This window comes from Lingula anatina, chromosome 6, assembly GCF_051362555.1.
Source record: "Lingula anatina isolate TDL-2025a chromosome 6, LinAna3.0, whole genome shotgun sequence".
Taxonomy (NCBI): Eukaryota; Metazoa; Brachiopoda; class Lingulata; order Lingulida; family Lingulidae; genus Lingula; species Lingula anatina.
In genome coordinates this window covers 12,509,186-12,522,711 of record NC_141772.1, presented here as the reverse complement: position 1 = coordinate 12,522,711, position 13,526 = coordinate 12,509,186, and the positions used below count along the sequence as shown (strand labels likewise).

Genomic DNA, 13,526 nt, shown 5'->3' with positions numbered 1-13,526 from the left:
GAAACAAAACAGTGACTAAACTGACTGGAGATTGGTTAGCCCTCCTTTTTTTAACTGTTAAAAAAAGTAATATTTTTGCCTTCAGTTTTACTGTTACAATGAACCTTTACAATCAGGTACATTAAATAAATCTCCTCACTTGCACTTCTAAGAAATCAAATGCACAAAAATGCCTCTATTGGTCAAGAGAATTGGCTTTATTTCAAAAAAATCCTACGACCCTTGATAGTGATGCCATCAAGTCTGAAAGAACTTCAATCTGTATCAACTCCCATACCACAGTGAAACAAACCGCCACTAAAATGCATAATTGAAATCTGTTCCATTTCTCTTCTACTGGTTCTTTTATATTCACAAGTCTTTTCAACATTAAACGTGCCAGGCACCAAAAAGTCTATTCTTCTATTCCAATCCGTTGAGAGCATCCCACCTATGGGAACTGCTGTAACAAAGATCAAAACGTGTGCACACACTGGGAAAAAAATCATCAATATTTCCACCCCTCTGGAAAACCATCTTTTTGAGTCGAATGTCCCCAAGACGATGAAATCTAGATAATAATAATGACAATACTTGCTTAAGATCAATTTACAATTTGTAGATATATCCCTAGGTTTCCTAATTGGCTTTAATTTTATACAGCAGCAGCTCCTGAGATGATTTCTATGAGCTCTCTGGTGATGACGGCCTGTCTGGTTCTATTGTAGGTCAGGGTTAACTTGTCTATCATCTCACCTGAATGACAACAAATAACAACAATGTCAACAGCAGTGACTACACAGTGAAGTATATAAACCCAATACATAATTTTTGTGTTATTTTAAAACCCTTCATGGGAAGTTAATGATGACTTTTTTCACTTACTCACAAGGCTTTACAAGTCTAAAACTGATAAACAAGAGAACAATGCTATTTCATACTTTTTTTTAAAACTAAATACAATGTAGCGACTGTAAAAAAAAAAAACATTCAATATGGTAAAACAGCTTGACTCTACATCAAGCCAAAGAAGGAAAAGTAAAAAAAAAAAAAATCATACCGGCGTTTTTGCTGGCACCGTCCATAGCAGTCATCCTAGAGCTCTGTTCACTGGTGGCAGCCTCCTTCATGGCATAGTATATGAGGCTTGCAAACTGGAACTCACTGTAAGACCTCAGAAGCTCGTCATCCACACTGTCGTACATGCCCATGTTCTTAGCCTTGGTGACAGCAGACATGGAGTGGATGGGGAGAGTGGTGGTCTGGTAGGACACAACAGATCTGAAAGTCACAGAGCACAATGATTATTATTTACAGATATTTGAAATGAATTGTTTGATGGTACGTAGCTAAAACCGACAGGAAAATTATGACGTATGTTTGAAATAAATTGTTTGACAAAAACTTAAAGCCACAGGATAAAAAAAAAAAAACCCTAGAAGGCAGACATTTCACATCTAGTTTCAAAATTAAAGTTACACATTTTTCAATTCGTCACACAAAATTTAAGTTTCTTTCTCCAATTTTCATCCTTTGTACTTTTTGGTGAAATTAATAACACTACTGTGAACAATTGTTAACAGATATGAATTACTGAAAAATTTACAACAACAACAAAAAAATAATAAAATAGCAATAATAATCTTTAACACCAGAAATTCTAAGAAAAAAACTGTAGTAAAATTTGGAAGAAAATGTCCACAATTTGAAAACCACTTACTTGTAAACATTATAGTAAACTGATCCACGCTCAAAATCAAACCCACAATTCATAATTTGGTTAGCAACCTCTGAAGCATCATTAAACGTTGGAGGTTTCTTCCCTACATCCGAAAATGTCATTAATATTTTGCTGCCATGTTGCCTGTAATGTACAAAAACAGAAATGAAATGTTAGCTAAATTCACGTTTTATAAGAGTAAATGATAAAATGTAGCTTACGTGCCAGCATGTGCCACAAAAATGTACAGTCTGACAAGTATACATACAACAAGACGAGTCTAGACTGCAATACAATAAGGCAAATTTTATGCAAATTTTTACACTTCACATAAAGGGTACATGACAAGTAAGCCAAGGGTAATACAGATTAATCTTTTGGGTTTCAAAAAGAACAGTCTCTGAACAAGGTACCAAATACTTAATCATTCGACTCTCTTGGAGCTACCATCAGAATTCATCATCATCATCATCATCCAAATTTATATTATTAAGAATTATTATATTTATTAAGAATTGAATTAAAAAACTCAAAATCTGTGATTCTGTAGAAAAGAACTTGTGTCTGAACCTCTAGCCCACCTGTGCAGCATGCCCCTTGCCTTGTCCCCAATTAGGATCAGCTTGGTCTCCTCCCCAGCAGGGGCCTCATTCAGGGTGGCACGGATGGCCCTCACTATGCTGGAGTGGACGGCACCACACAGGCCTCGGTCTGACGTCACTGCAACAATCAAGTGGCTGCCCTTGTCTGAGGTTTCAACCTCAGCTGCGTCGTAGAAGGCTGGAATGGGATGATTTGAAATGAGGACTAAGCTGTACTGTGGGATCACATTGAGGTATGTATGAAGCTGCCAAAGACACATATGTAATCTGGATCTATGTATATTATCATTTAGGTACTTTTGTGGACAGCTGTCACTTATGAGACATATGAGTAGCAGGCCCGTAGCCAGGGGGGGGGGGGGGGGGGGGTTGGGGGGTTAGAAAGAACTGCCCCTTTTGTCAGGAAAAGGTCCATTTTGGATAAAATTTTATCTAGGTACACATAAGTTTCATTGTAAAAGGTCCACTTTTTCAGAAAAAAAACCCTCCTTTTGAATTTGCTGGCTACGGGCCTGAATAGATTACACTCAGATACTACAAGTCACCAAATTTTTTAATCGAAAGCCAGACAGAATTGATATGTTTTTCAACAAGTGGTGAATCTATAAACAGGGTCTGTAGACAATATTATTATTATTATTTATTTTATTATTATTATTTTTTTAAATACCATTATTTGATAAAACTTTGGAGGGGAGGAAATGTCAAATCCAGAGTGTGGACAATCTCAGATGTTGTTTTTTTTTGGTGATCAATTGGAAATTTTCCCACTAATTGGGGGAAAAAAACTAACCAATATCTATATCTTCAAAATTAGCGTCAATGGTACATGTTCACCAATTTAAAAAAACTTCTGGCCTAAATGGGTTCAAGTAAAAACAATCATTATCAAACCAGATAAAAAATATATTATCAAAAGGGCCCTCTCACCCTGAGCTGCCTTGCCGTAAGGTCTGGCTGGCTTCAAGTCCCTCTCAGCACGTGCATATTTGGCTGCTGACACCATCTTCATCGACTTGGTGATCTTCTGAATGTTGCTGACTGACTTCAGTCTGATTGAAACTATGAAGAAAAATAATTTGTTAAAAATTTTGAATACACTGCCATTAGTATGGTACTTATGGTGTAATTTATTGTTACACATTCAGTACTTTAATATCATGAGTCCTAGAAAGCAACTTTCAATTTAAAGAATGTATACAGATTGTATATGACCCATAAATAAAATTCTACAACATGGCATATTTATTTTAAACAAATGTACTTACTGTCTTTTAAAGTAGCCATGTTCCGATTTGGCACCCTGAATAATAAGAAAATCATTTTATTTTTTGTAATATGCCAAAATATCCTTGACATGTAATTTACAAGTTTATTTGGTATAGTTATTCTCAAATTCTTCTAAAAACTGACAGAGGATATCCTTGCCAGGGATGTAATTCCAGCAAGGGCAAACCTCAAAGCAAATAAATTACCCAATTAAACAGTACAGACATACATGCATTTCTGTCTTTTCACTACCAAACATGCTCTGGGATAAGGCCCGATTGTCATATAAATATTAATCAGTTAACGTTTGCTGTTTTGTGGCCATAATCAAACTTGCTGTTTTCTTCTGACAAAAAAAAACACAAATTTCAAACTTGAAAGAGAGGGTTCGTAAGACCATAAATGGCACAGCATGCGTTTTGTGGCGTGCAAATTCAATTCACTTTCACAAATGCTCGTCTGAAATGTGTGGATCTTACTATACTACGGTAAGTGCAAAACGTGTGAAAATAACAAAGTATATAAATTTATTACACATATTTACACTGGCAATGAAAAGCTGACATTACCGTTGAGTACTTGTTTTATTAAAAGCAGTATCAAAAGCGGACTGTATTGCTCAGTTGAAAAGAGGAGAGCAACCGGCGCCGGGGGTTTACAGTGAACGGCATGAGGTATATGCGGTTTTCTAGGCTGCGACATCAGGATTGTGTGACTTAATTTGCTACATATGAGTGTATTTAAAAATTTTAACATAAAACTATATGTCATACAAACAAATTACATACCATACTGGCGAGCAAACTTGTACTGCCTGCTTCAACATGATGACCAATATGGCCGACGCGTCTTCCAGTAAAGTCAGTACAATATTAGGAATAAAGTTTAGAATGTATACATTTATTTTTTTTAGAACATAAACCGATATTATCTTATTTTGATTAATACAATGCTACTAATTGATGTTTGTCAATTTTTTAAATTTTTAAATTGTTCACGCATCTCTTTATACTACGCATGTATGATTAGCGAAGTTGATACGCAAATGTATAGTTAACTTAGCATTTTCCTGACCGAGCCTGTTTTGAAGTTTCAAAGCTTTGGAGTTGATGGGATTTCGAGTTTTCTTTGGGTTCATTTGTTAGTCATATCTGTACAGTTAAAAGGTAAATAATATCACTGTGTACATTCAGATGAAAAATTCTTAATTCGATTCCTTTGAATGATCGACATTCACAAAGAAAACGAAATAGATGAGTAGCAGTAAAATCCGTTTCATAACAACTTCTTATGGGTAACTGTAAGTTCTTCATTTATCCAGTACCTTACATATAGATAAGTAAAGTTAAAAAGAGTTTCCTTTTTAAAAATTAAATTGACGTCAAACCACTGAAATCTTTTCTTTTTAGGCCTTTCATGGATGACTTTGCCTTGGCACTGAAACTGCAGGAGCAGTATGATCGAGAAAGATGCTCCACTTCTAAATCAGGAGGCCCAACCAGTGACGATATGACTGTGAACGACACACTTCTGGCCAAGCAGCTCCAGGAACAGTTCAACCAGGAACTGCCATCATCACCACCATCGTCCTCATTGTCAACATCATCATCATCATGTAGAAGCCCAGCAAAAGGCATAAACAACAAGACCATGTCTTTGGTGGATGAGCGTTGGGAGCTTCTAGATCCCAGTCCCGATGCAAGGGCCCTGTTTTTAGAGTTCAATGACACTTACTTCTGGGGGAGGCTGGCGGGGGTGGAGGTCCGGTGGAGCCCCCGTATGACCCTCTGTGCTGGACTTTGTTGCTATGAGGGGCGTGGAGGCCTGTGCTCCATTAGACTTAGCCTGCCCTTGCTGAAACTCAGGCCAAGGAAGGACTTGGTAGAGACCTTATTACACGAAATGATCCATGCATACTTATTTGTCACTGACAATAATAAAGATCATGACGGACATGGACCTGAATTCTGTAAGCATATGAACAGAATAAACAAAGAAACAGGGACCAGTATCAGTATTTATCACTCTTTCCATGACGAGGTGGATAACTACAGGCAGCATTGGTGGAAATGTGATGGACCCTGTCAGAAAAGAAAACCGTATTTTGGTATGGTCAGACGTGCAATGAACAGGGCCCCATCATCCAGAGACCCCTGGTGGGCAGATCACCAGAGGACATGTGGCGGCACCTATCATAAGATAAAAGAACCTGAGGATTATGGGAAGAAAAAGGGTAAAAAGACATCCAAAGATTCCACAGAGTCTGAAACTAAAGAAGTTCCTGATAAAAAATCCAAATATGGGGCAGATATAAGAGAAATGTTTAAAGGAAAGGGGATTTTACTTGGTAGCACTGCTTGTAACAGTAGCACAAATACCACTGAAGTTAAACCAACTTTACCTAAATTAAACTCCATAGAAATTCACTCTAAAAGCCCAGAATCTGTGCCTGGAAGTTCTACAGAATCTACAAACAGTAGTAACAAACCAGAATGCTCCAGTTCAGGCATGAGTACCCCAACACGTGACACTGTGATAAATGCCAGAAAGCGTTTCTTGGACAATCTTGAGAAGAAGGCGATACCCAAAGCACTAGGTGGTGCTCAACTCCAGAAGAAGCCCAAACATGACAGTAATGCAGCTCTGGGAGTTAAAAAGCCTAAGTATGACATCTATGCTGCCTTGGGTATTAGAAAGACCAACCACGATGAAAAAGACTTGAATGTTGTGAATGAGAATCAGAAAAAGAACATTGTTCTGCCATCTGAAACTGTAAAACCTTCTACTAAGGCAAATCATAGTTCAGGCAGTTCATCTAATCCTCATAAAGATATGTCTGACACAGGTGCAATATCCCTCTTCAGTGTTAGTATGGAAGAGAGCTCCAAACATGGGTCATGTAAAGACCAGGCTGGACCTAGTTCTCATAGAATTCATGAAAAGGGGATGAACTTAGGTAGTATGTCCAGTTTCTCAGAAAAGAGTGGTCAATCAGAGCCATCAGGGTTGGGTCAGTCTGAAATGACCTTTACGGCTATGACCAAGGTGCCCTGTCCTGTGTGCAGTAATTTAGTGATGCCAAGTGACATTAACAGGCATCTGGACTCTTGTTTGATGTGACAACAACAAGTGTGCCCTTAGCCATTTGAAAGTACCCTTTGAAACCGGTTACCACCTAAGGACATTTTAAAGTTTTATTTATGAAGTTTTGTGTATGGATAAAGTTTGTGGTGCTCTGTAATGAAGTGAATCATGAAAGGTGACCAAGCGCACTATTAAATTTATTTCTCGGTGGTAGGACCTAAATTCACAGTACATTGGCATCCTAACTGTTTTTACTATTGTTATCATTGAAATCAAATCAAGTTTTCACTTTATTAATTTGTTTTTATATTATAAAGTTTTATGCAATAAACCTATTTTATTAATAGCGGGTGTTTTGTCAGATGTCAGATATGAAATTTTGAAAATTGAATCATGAACAGAATGCATCATTTCGATCAATTTTGCCCCCCTCCCCCGCCCTCTTGCGTGCTCTTGCTTTTTGAAATGGTGCTATTAGGTTATGAATATGTTAGTATATTGAAACCTGATTGATGTAGCTAAGACTCTTAGGGCATTTATTTATTTGTGTACTTTATTCACTACACCACATGACCCCAGTCTCCTCAGGTTAGCTGGAAGGCAATAAGAGTAAGGACTTTGCCCCTCAGATAATTCTCACCACTGTCGACGATTATGTGCGTGTTGAACATAAATTTTTGCCGTAGCAGCAGATGGGAACCGACACGTTTAATGTGACAACACAAGTATGAACGCGGTCTGCCCTTCTCTCTACCCTGTCAGGTCACATCCCAGGTAAATCTTTCAAGTTACGAAAGCTGCACAGCTGGAATAACTGGATGTTCATCTTTTTCAATAAGACAAGTTGTGATTGTGAAGGAATAAAAGAGAACAGCTAACACAATGAATTATGAATAAGCTTTTACTTAATTTTTGATTTGTTCGGTGCTAGGCCTCTGCCACTGTGATACCGTTCATGCTTTTTGTATTTTTGTTGTTGTTTTCTTCACATAACAAACAATTAAGTCTCAATAACTATCTTGGCACATCGTTTCAATAAATAAAAGACAAACAAAATGCAATCAGTGTGATAGATGAAAAGATGAATTTAAAGGAAATGATAGAACTGAAAGCGCTGAAAAGCTTTGTATTTCTTTGTGTTAATTACTTAATGAACACCATAAATGAATAGTGAAGTAATTTTGTTGGCCTTTCCTTTTTTTATTTCATTTGATGTTTTCATTTTAACCATCAATGCATTAAGCTATTTGATAAGATTAAAGAGTTCATAAATACATGTTAATTTAAATGGCATGTGTTAGTGAAAGGTATTATTCACATTAGGCCTAACCAATATGTACCGGTAAAACATCTGCCTTGATGTGGCTTGTTAAACATGTAGATGATTGACCATACGATGAAGTGAATGGAGAAATGAATTCGTGAATACGTGTTTCAAGATTTGGTGTCTTTGTCTCATTTAAGTTATTTCGTGCCGCAATGCGACTGAAGCAGAAGTCAAGTCGTGAGAGACCAAGTCGCACCAAGGCCTAGGCCTTCTTCTTTAAAGACATAACGTGTTATGATGCTGGCGAGTTGATATTGGAGGATTATATGAATAAAATAATCAGGGAATAATTGGGGTTATGTCATCCAATGTTGTATTTTTCGATATTTTCCCCAAAATAGCCAATGTCAATTTTACTTTTTCACATCACTCGGAACGCAGTCCACAAATGTTTGTTAAATGGTTTTTCATTTCCGTTATTGTTCTCGCGTTGGTGTTTGAAACATTTTTTCGCGACCTCGAATTTCTCATGACATTTTACAGCAATTAAGTGACAACGCGATAGTCACTATATGGGTCTTCATGGGCCTAAGTCACATAATGATAATCAATTACAAAACTCACTAGACTCAAAAATTTATGGCCAGTGTTTATGAAATATGCTGACCTCACTCTTTTAAAGTTCGTGCCAAAATAGATTGTGTCACGGAATTTTTACTCAACACGTGTAAACGATTCTTATAAACAGTGAAGTTCGGAGCACACATATATAATTGCACCCCATGATAATCGCCGAGCCATTATGTAAATGTCAGGCAAAATTAAATGTTTGGTGTCTTCTAAGGGACAAATGGGGAATTTCTCTAAACAATTACATTCACTGTTACCCAAAATTATATATAGGCAGTTTGTATGCTAGTTTTTCCACATACGCCACCCAGTCCTGGTACGGGATGAGTTAGCAAGTGTATTGGTTCGTGACCAACAGCATAAAATAGCGGGGACGGGTCCAGTCACTAGAACCAATTTACCAACAACAATAACGCCTTGTTCGACTACCGTGTCTGTGTCACTTGATGTCATTCCCCCAAAGAAAAACGTGCGAAAAGATTATTAAATCAAGTTTTTATTATCCTGGTGAATGAGAGGAATATCAAGAATCTTTGGTATTACATGTAAGCGTTTAATAGTCTCTCTCTCCCTCTCTCTGTCTCTATATTTTAGTCTTCCTCTTTCGTCTTCCCTTCCTTCAACTATTCACCCCCAACCAAACCCACCCCTGTCTCTCTCAAGCACACACGAACACACGCACACACATTCACTACTACGCTTTTTTTCTCCTTCCAAAAAATCAATCTATTTCCTCCATTCTCTCCCTCTCTTAATCTCTCTCAAGCACGGGCGCATGTACACGCACGCACACACACACACGCACACACCCACACACACATTCACTATTACGCTTTTTTCTCCATCCAAAATACCTGTCCTCCTTCTCTCCCTCTCTCTCTCTCTCTCTCTCTCATTCAGTACTCGTCATGGCTGTTGACCTGTCAAAGAGACACCACACATTTGTACCCTTTGTCCCCCATGGCGTGAAAGGGACATATAGGCCTGACCCGGTCCATTATGGATGACACGGAGCAATCATTAGAATGATTTCGCGAACCTCCTTCACCCTGATGTATGACAGTCAGGCGAAATAGTTCTTGGGTATCTTCGAGTGCCACTATCTTCATTAAATTGGATATATCGGTGCATCTAGATGACGGCTACAATAGATGCTTTTATGGCAACGTTTTGTTTTTTAATTTGTTCAAATGGCAAAAGATTTTTTTTTTTATTTTTTGCAACAGTATCAAGTGGTTTATCTACATTGCATGCTTCCCGTACTTTGCAAATCAATTTACACCTAATAAGTCATTTTAAAACACATTGTGTTGAATCTATTTCGAGAAAATTGTATACTAACGTTGCATTTAGAATGGATTTTCTTTTAATCTTCTTCAGTGAATAAGCACCTAACAGTCACCTGATGTCTGCATGATAATAATGCACACTGCACGTGAAGCTCTGAGAAATGCAATTTTTTTTCATAATTTGAAATTTTGTTTAAATAGCCTATAGTTTCAAAGTGTCATATTTTAGTTAATTCCAAAAACAGCTTGCCTTAATGCATATGCCTAACCTCATTCAAATAACCATGCCATACGCGTACTTGGTGTTTGCATTAAAAGATACAAAAAAATATTTATATGATAAGTTCTTCGTTTTATTCCAGCAGTATATATTTCCTGCAATCCAGGATAATGTAGTAAGAATCGAGCCAAATGGTACTGTAACCGACACCCCGATTAAATGAATTTATCAAAATTCATCAAGAGATCACGCTGGGTCAGGCTCTCATGGATTCTTTAAAAATTGGTCAAAACGTCGTCCCACACAGTGCTCGTCTTGTCCACCAATGACCTGAAAAAAATGTCGGTGTCATTATGTTAAACTCTACTCGATTCTTAACTTTAGCCTAATATGAAATTTCGCGGCAAAGGTATCTGTTTGGTAAAAAATATAGATAATGTAATAGTTATAATTATAAATTTTTCACCAACATCGCAACCCAAAGATTAAAGTGCTACCCCAACAAACACATAGCGTTATTATAACGTTACCATAATGTTATAATAACGTTACCATAACGTCTATATAACAAAAAAACGTTATGTTAACGTTATAATAACCTTTGTGTTTGCTAGGACAGTGGATAAGGATAATAGTTATGCTAAAATGATGATTAACGCTTAAATGTTAAAAACGAATTCATTTAAAATATATATATAGATATATGCATGTTCTGTTGTCAACATGTAAAACAATTTCTTTTCTTTTTGAACAAAACTACAGCGTGTCAAGAACATACCGTCGTCCTGTATGGATCTCAAAGACCACATCGTATCCTCCTTCATCGACGAGGGGGACGAGGGTGGGCGGGTGGGGGGGGGGGAGGAGGGTGTGTGTGTGTGTTTGGGGGAGGTTGGGAGAAGCGGGGTCGCAATCAGCAAATGCAAGGGAGGCCTGAGCTGTCGCATACGAGTGCGTGGATCGCGCCGCAAATTATGCGCTGAGCGAGAACGCAGCAACGCGATGCTTAGAGAGACCGAAAATTTAACACTGGCACAAGAAGATGATCAAAACTTTGTTACCTAATAAAGAGTGCGCTTTCTGTGCATCCTGCAAAATGAATTTCTAATTGTTAATTTCTTTTTTTTAACAAAAGGGAAGTTTTTTAGTTTACCTTAATAAAACCAGTTTTAATAGTAACCCTTTTTGGCGGCGCTACCAGCAAGGATAGCTTCAGCTTCTCTCTTGGCGGCCTCGTAAGCGGCTCTTAGGGCAGCGGCCTCAGAAGCAGCTTGAGCAGCGGCCTGGTTAGCAGCGTCAGCCTGGCCCTTAGCCGCGTGATAAGCCTCCTTAGCCTCCTCGGCAGCAGCAAGGGAAGCGGCGGAGGCAGCGCTAGCCTCCTGAGCCTTGTCGCTAGCGGCGACCTGCTCGGCTTTGGCGGCATCGTAAGCTGCCTTGGCGGCCTCAGCAGCATCAGCTGCTTCGACGGCAAGCGCAGATTGCCTCTCAGCTTCAGCTGTTTGGGCTTGCTTCTCCTCCTCGGCGGCTTCGGCGATGGCGATCTGTTTAGCGGCCTCCTCTTCGGCGGCGGCAGCAGCGGCGGCAGCCTCCTGAGATTGTTGGAGTCTAGCGGCTTCCTCGGCAGCGGCCTCATCGGCGGCTTTTTGAGCGGCGGCGGCCTGGTCGGCAAGAGAAGCGGCCTCTGCTGCCCTTTGCTGAGAGGATTTCTTATTAGCCTCGGCGACGGCCTGGGCATTGGCAATGCCTGCGCGAACAGAGTCTGGTTTGGGACCGACACCTCTTGGGTTCGATAGGTACCTGGTGAGAATGAAGCAGTGAATTTAATTTGTAATCGTCACGTACTATTATTCCACAAGATCCATTGGCCAGTATACTTGTATAATCATTTGCTATTTAATTTTTATCTTAATGAGGACGGAACCATTGCAAGTAGGGGAACAAAATACGCTACGCCATGTAGCAAAGCGGGAACCAGTAGGGACTAAAATGACAAACAGTTTGATTTTTATAGTCGTTAATTTCATGAAAGCGAATAGCGTTTCACACAGAGGTAAGGAAAATCGAAACAAAACGAAAAAGGATCGAATTGCTTCAAAAAGGAAAAAAGTATCATGTGCCAACATTGACTTAATCATAAGATAACGCGAACTACGAAATACTTCAGCAAAAAAATAAATAAATAGTTCATAATTGGAATAGGTGAAAAGGTAAAAAGAATGTCTTTGCTGCTCTCTTGTATGGTAGTTTCTTGACGTTGGACTTTTTAAAAAGTTTCATACTAGATTTATCCCCAAAAAATTCCTTTTTCAAATTGTACATATCGCCAGAAGAAACAAGTCAGGCCATGGCATATATTTCGACAAAAGTTACATAAAAACATGCAAAAGCAATCCAGGGTTTCATACTTGCGTCAATATGATTTTTTCTAACTATGGAAATAAAAACGAAAAAAAACTTACCTGGGATGGTATGAGCCATAATAACCTGGCTTCTCAGTAGCCATGGAGACGGCCAGAAGGGCGGCAAAAACCATCAAAACCTTCATCGTTTCGCGAGGGGTAGATCCACAAAGCAAGGGGCACGGTTGCAAGCGAGTAAACGACGAGTGAGCAATGCAAGCCTTTTTCAGGTAATCGCCTTCGTTTTATACGCGGAGAGGACGTCGGGAAAGGTGACAAATGGGCCGAGACGAGCCGATTCACACTCATCATCATTAGTCATGTGCTCCAAACACGCGAGTGATAAGAAGTACGGTAATGGCCGTTCCCATGCCATTTCACTCAAGAGGCTACCTTTGTTTGTGTCGCTCCCGTCAGAAATATTTCGGGTCATTATAGGTGGCTGAATTGGAGGTTTACATGTTTGTCACAGCGCCGAAAAATGTAAGATAGTATAAGATAGTAGAATGTGCCATTTTGTTATCTAAATAGTCTAGTGGTTGTAGTCAAGAAGCACCATCTGGCGTACACGACGCCGCACGAAGCAAAATGTTAGTAATCAGGTCTCGTTATTGTTCTGTTTATGTCTTTTCATCATTTTAATGCGCAATGGATGTTATCAATATTTCTAACCTTCTGAAAAAGTCTCTGTCCCACATTCTCACTCTTGAAATAATCTGCTTTTTTTATACGCAGACATTGTAAGTGTCATTGAATATTCCGATTGCTATCGCTGACACCATGAAAACCGTACTTGATAGCCTTTTAACAGTTTTAATTGGGAATCACTGGGTGCCTTCGTAAAGTAAAAATAAATAAAGAAATAAGAGAAATACTTAAATTCGAAAATCATCTTCATCAAATTGTTTCCCAAAAGTTACTTTACGTCATTTGGTACTTGGCATGTATTTCGACATCTGTTATGAATTAGTTTTTTGATAAGAGGTTTTATTTTAAATCACTAACCAGTTCAAACGGTTGAATCCATATATATATATAAATTTACTGATACTTATTTTTCGTTATTT

The 13,526-nt window shown here is 38.6% G+C and overlaps 3 protein-coding genes across 3 annotated transcripts; 1 reads left to right on the top strand and 2 right to left on the bottom strand.

Moving 5' to 3' along the window:
- Positions 1 to 176: 176 nt before the first annotated feature.
- LOC106181408 (ATP synthase F(1) complex subunit gamma, mitochondrial-like) lies at positions 177 to 4,454 on the bottom strand. The gene is made up of 7 exons (XM_013565782.3): positions 4,359 to 4,454; positions 3,570 to 3,604; positions 3,232 to 3,363; positions 2,281 to 2,479; positions 1,700 to 1,843; positions 1,040 to 1,260; positions 177 to 735 (listed from the first exon to the last, which is right to left on the bottom strand). Exons 1-7 carry the CDS (start codon positions 4,394 to 4,396, stop codon positions 635 to 637), a joined length of 870 nt encoding a protein of 289 aa, XP_013421236.2. The 5' UTR covers positions 4,397 to 4,454; the 3' UTR covers positions 177 to 634.
- Positions 4,455 to 4,621: 167 nt separating this feature from the next.
- LOC106181410 (uncharacterized) lies at positions 4,622 to 7,000 on the top strand. Its single transcript, XM_013565783.2, has 2 exons — positions 4,622 to 4,736; positions 4,980 to 7,000. Exon 2 carries the CDS (start codon positions 4,987 to 4,989, stop codon positions 6,688 to 6,690), a length of 1,704 nt encoding a protein of 567 aa, XP_013421237.2. The 5' UTR covers positions 4,622 to 4,736; positions 4,980 to 4,986; the 3' UTR covers positions 6,691 to 7,000.
- Positions 7,001 to 10,171: 3,171 nt separating this feature from the next.
- On the bottom strand, positions 10,172 to 12,708 carry LOC106181412 (uncharacterized). Its single transcript, XM_013565786.2, has 3 exons — positions 12,520 to 12,708; positions 11,214 to 11,857; positions 10,172 to 10,390 (listed from the first exon to the last, which is right to left on the bottom strand). The coding sequence occupies exons 1-2, from the start codon at positions 12,603 to 12,605 to the stop codon at positions 11,230 to 11,232; spliced, it is 714 nt and encodes a 237-aa protein (XP_013421240.2). The 5' UTR covers positions 12,606 to 12,708; the 3' UTR covers positions 10,172 to 10,390; positions 11,214 to 11,229.
- Between the last annotated feature and the right edge of the window lie 818 nt (positions 12,709 to 13,526).

Bases quoted from the DNA above. Each gene is read 5' to 3' on its own strand.
- LOC106181410 (XM_013565783.2), top strand. From the start codon at position 4,987: ATGGATGACTTTGCCTTGGCACTGAAACTGCAGGAGCAGTATGATCGA.
- LOC106181412 (XM_013565786.2), bottom strand. From the start codon at position 12,605: ATGAAGGTTTTGATGGTTTTTGCCGCCCTTCTGGCCGTCTCCATGGCT. The intron at 11,858-12,519 runs GTAAGTTTTTTT...CATTCTCACCAG, and splicing joins TATGGCTCATACCATCCCAG to GTACCTATCGAACCCAAGAG.
- LOC106181408 (XM_013565782.3), bottom strand. From the start codon at position 4,396: ATGTTGAAGCAGGCAGTACAAGTTTGCTCGCCAGTATG. The intron at 3,364-3,569 runs GTAAGTACATTT...TTTTCTTCATAG, and splicing joins CATGGCTACTTTAAAAGACA to TTTCAATCAGACTGAAGTCA. The intron at 2,480-3,231 runs GTGAGAGGGCCC...ATCCCATTCCAG, and splicing joins TTACGGCAAGGCAGCTCAGG to CCTTCTACGACGCAGCTGAG.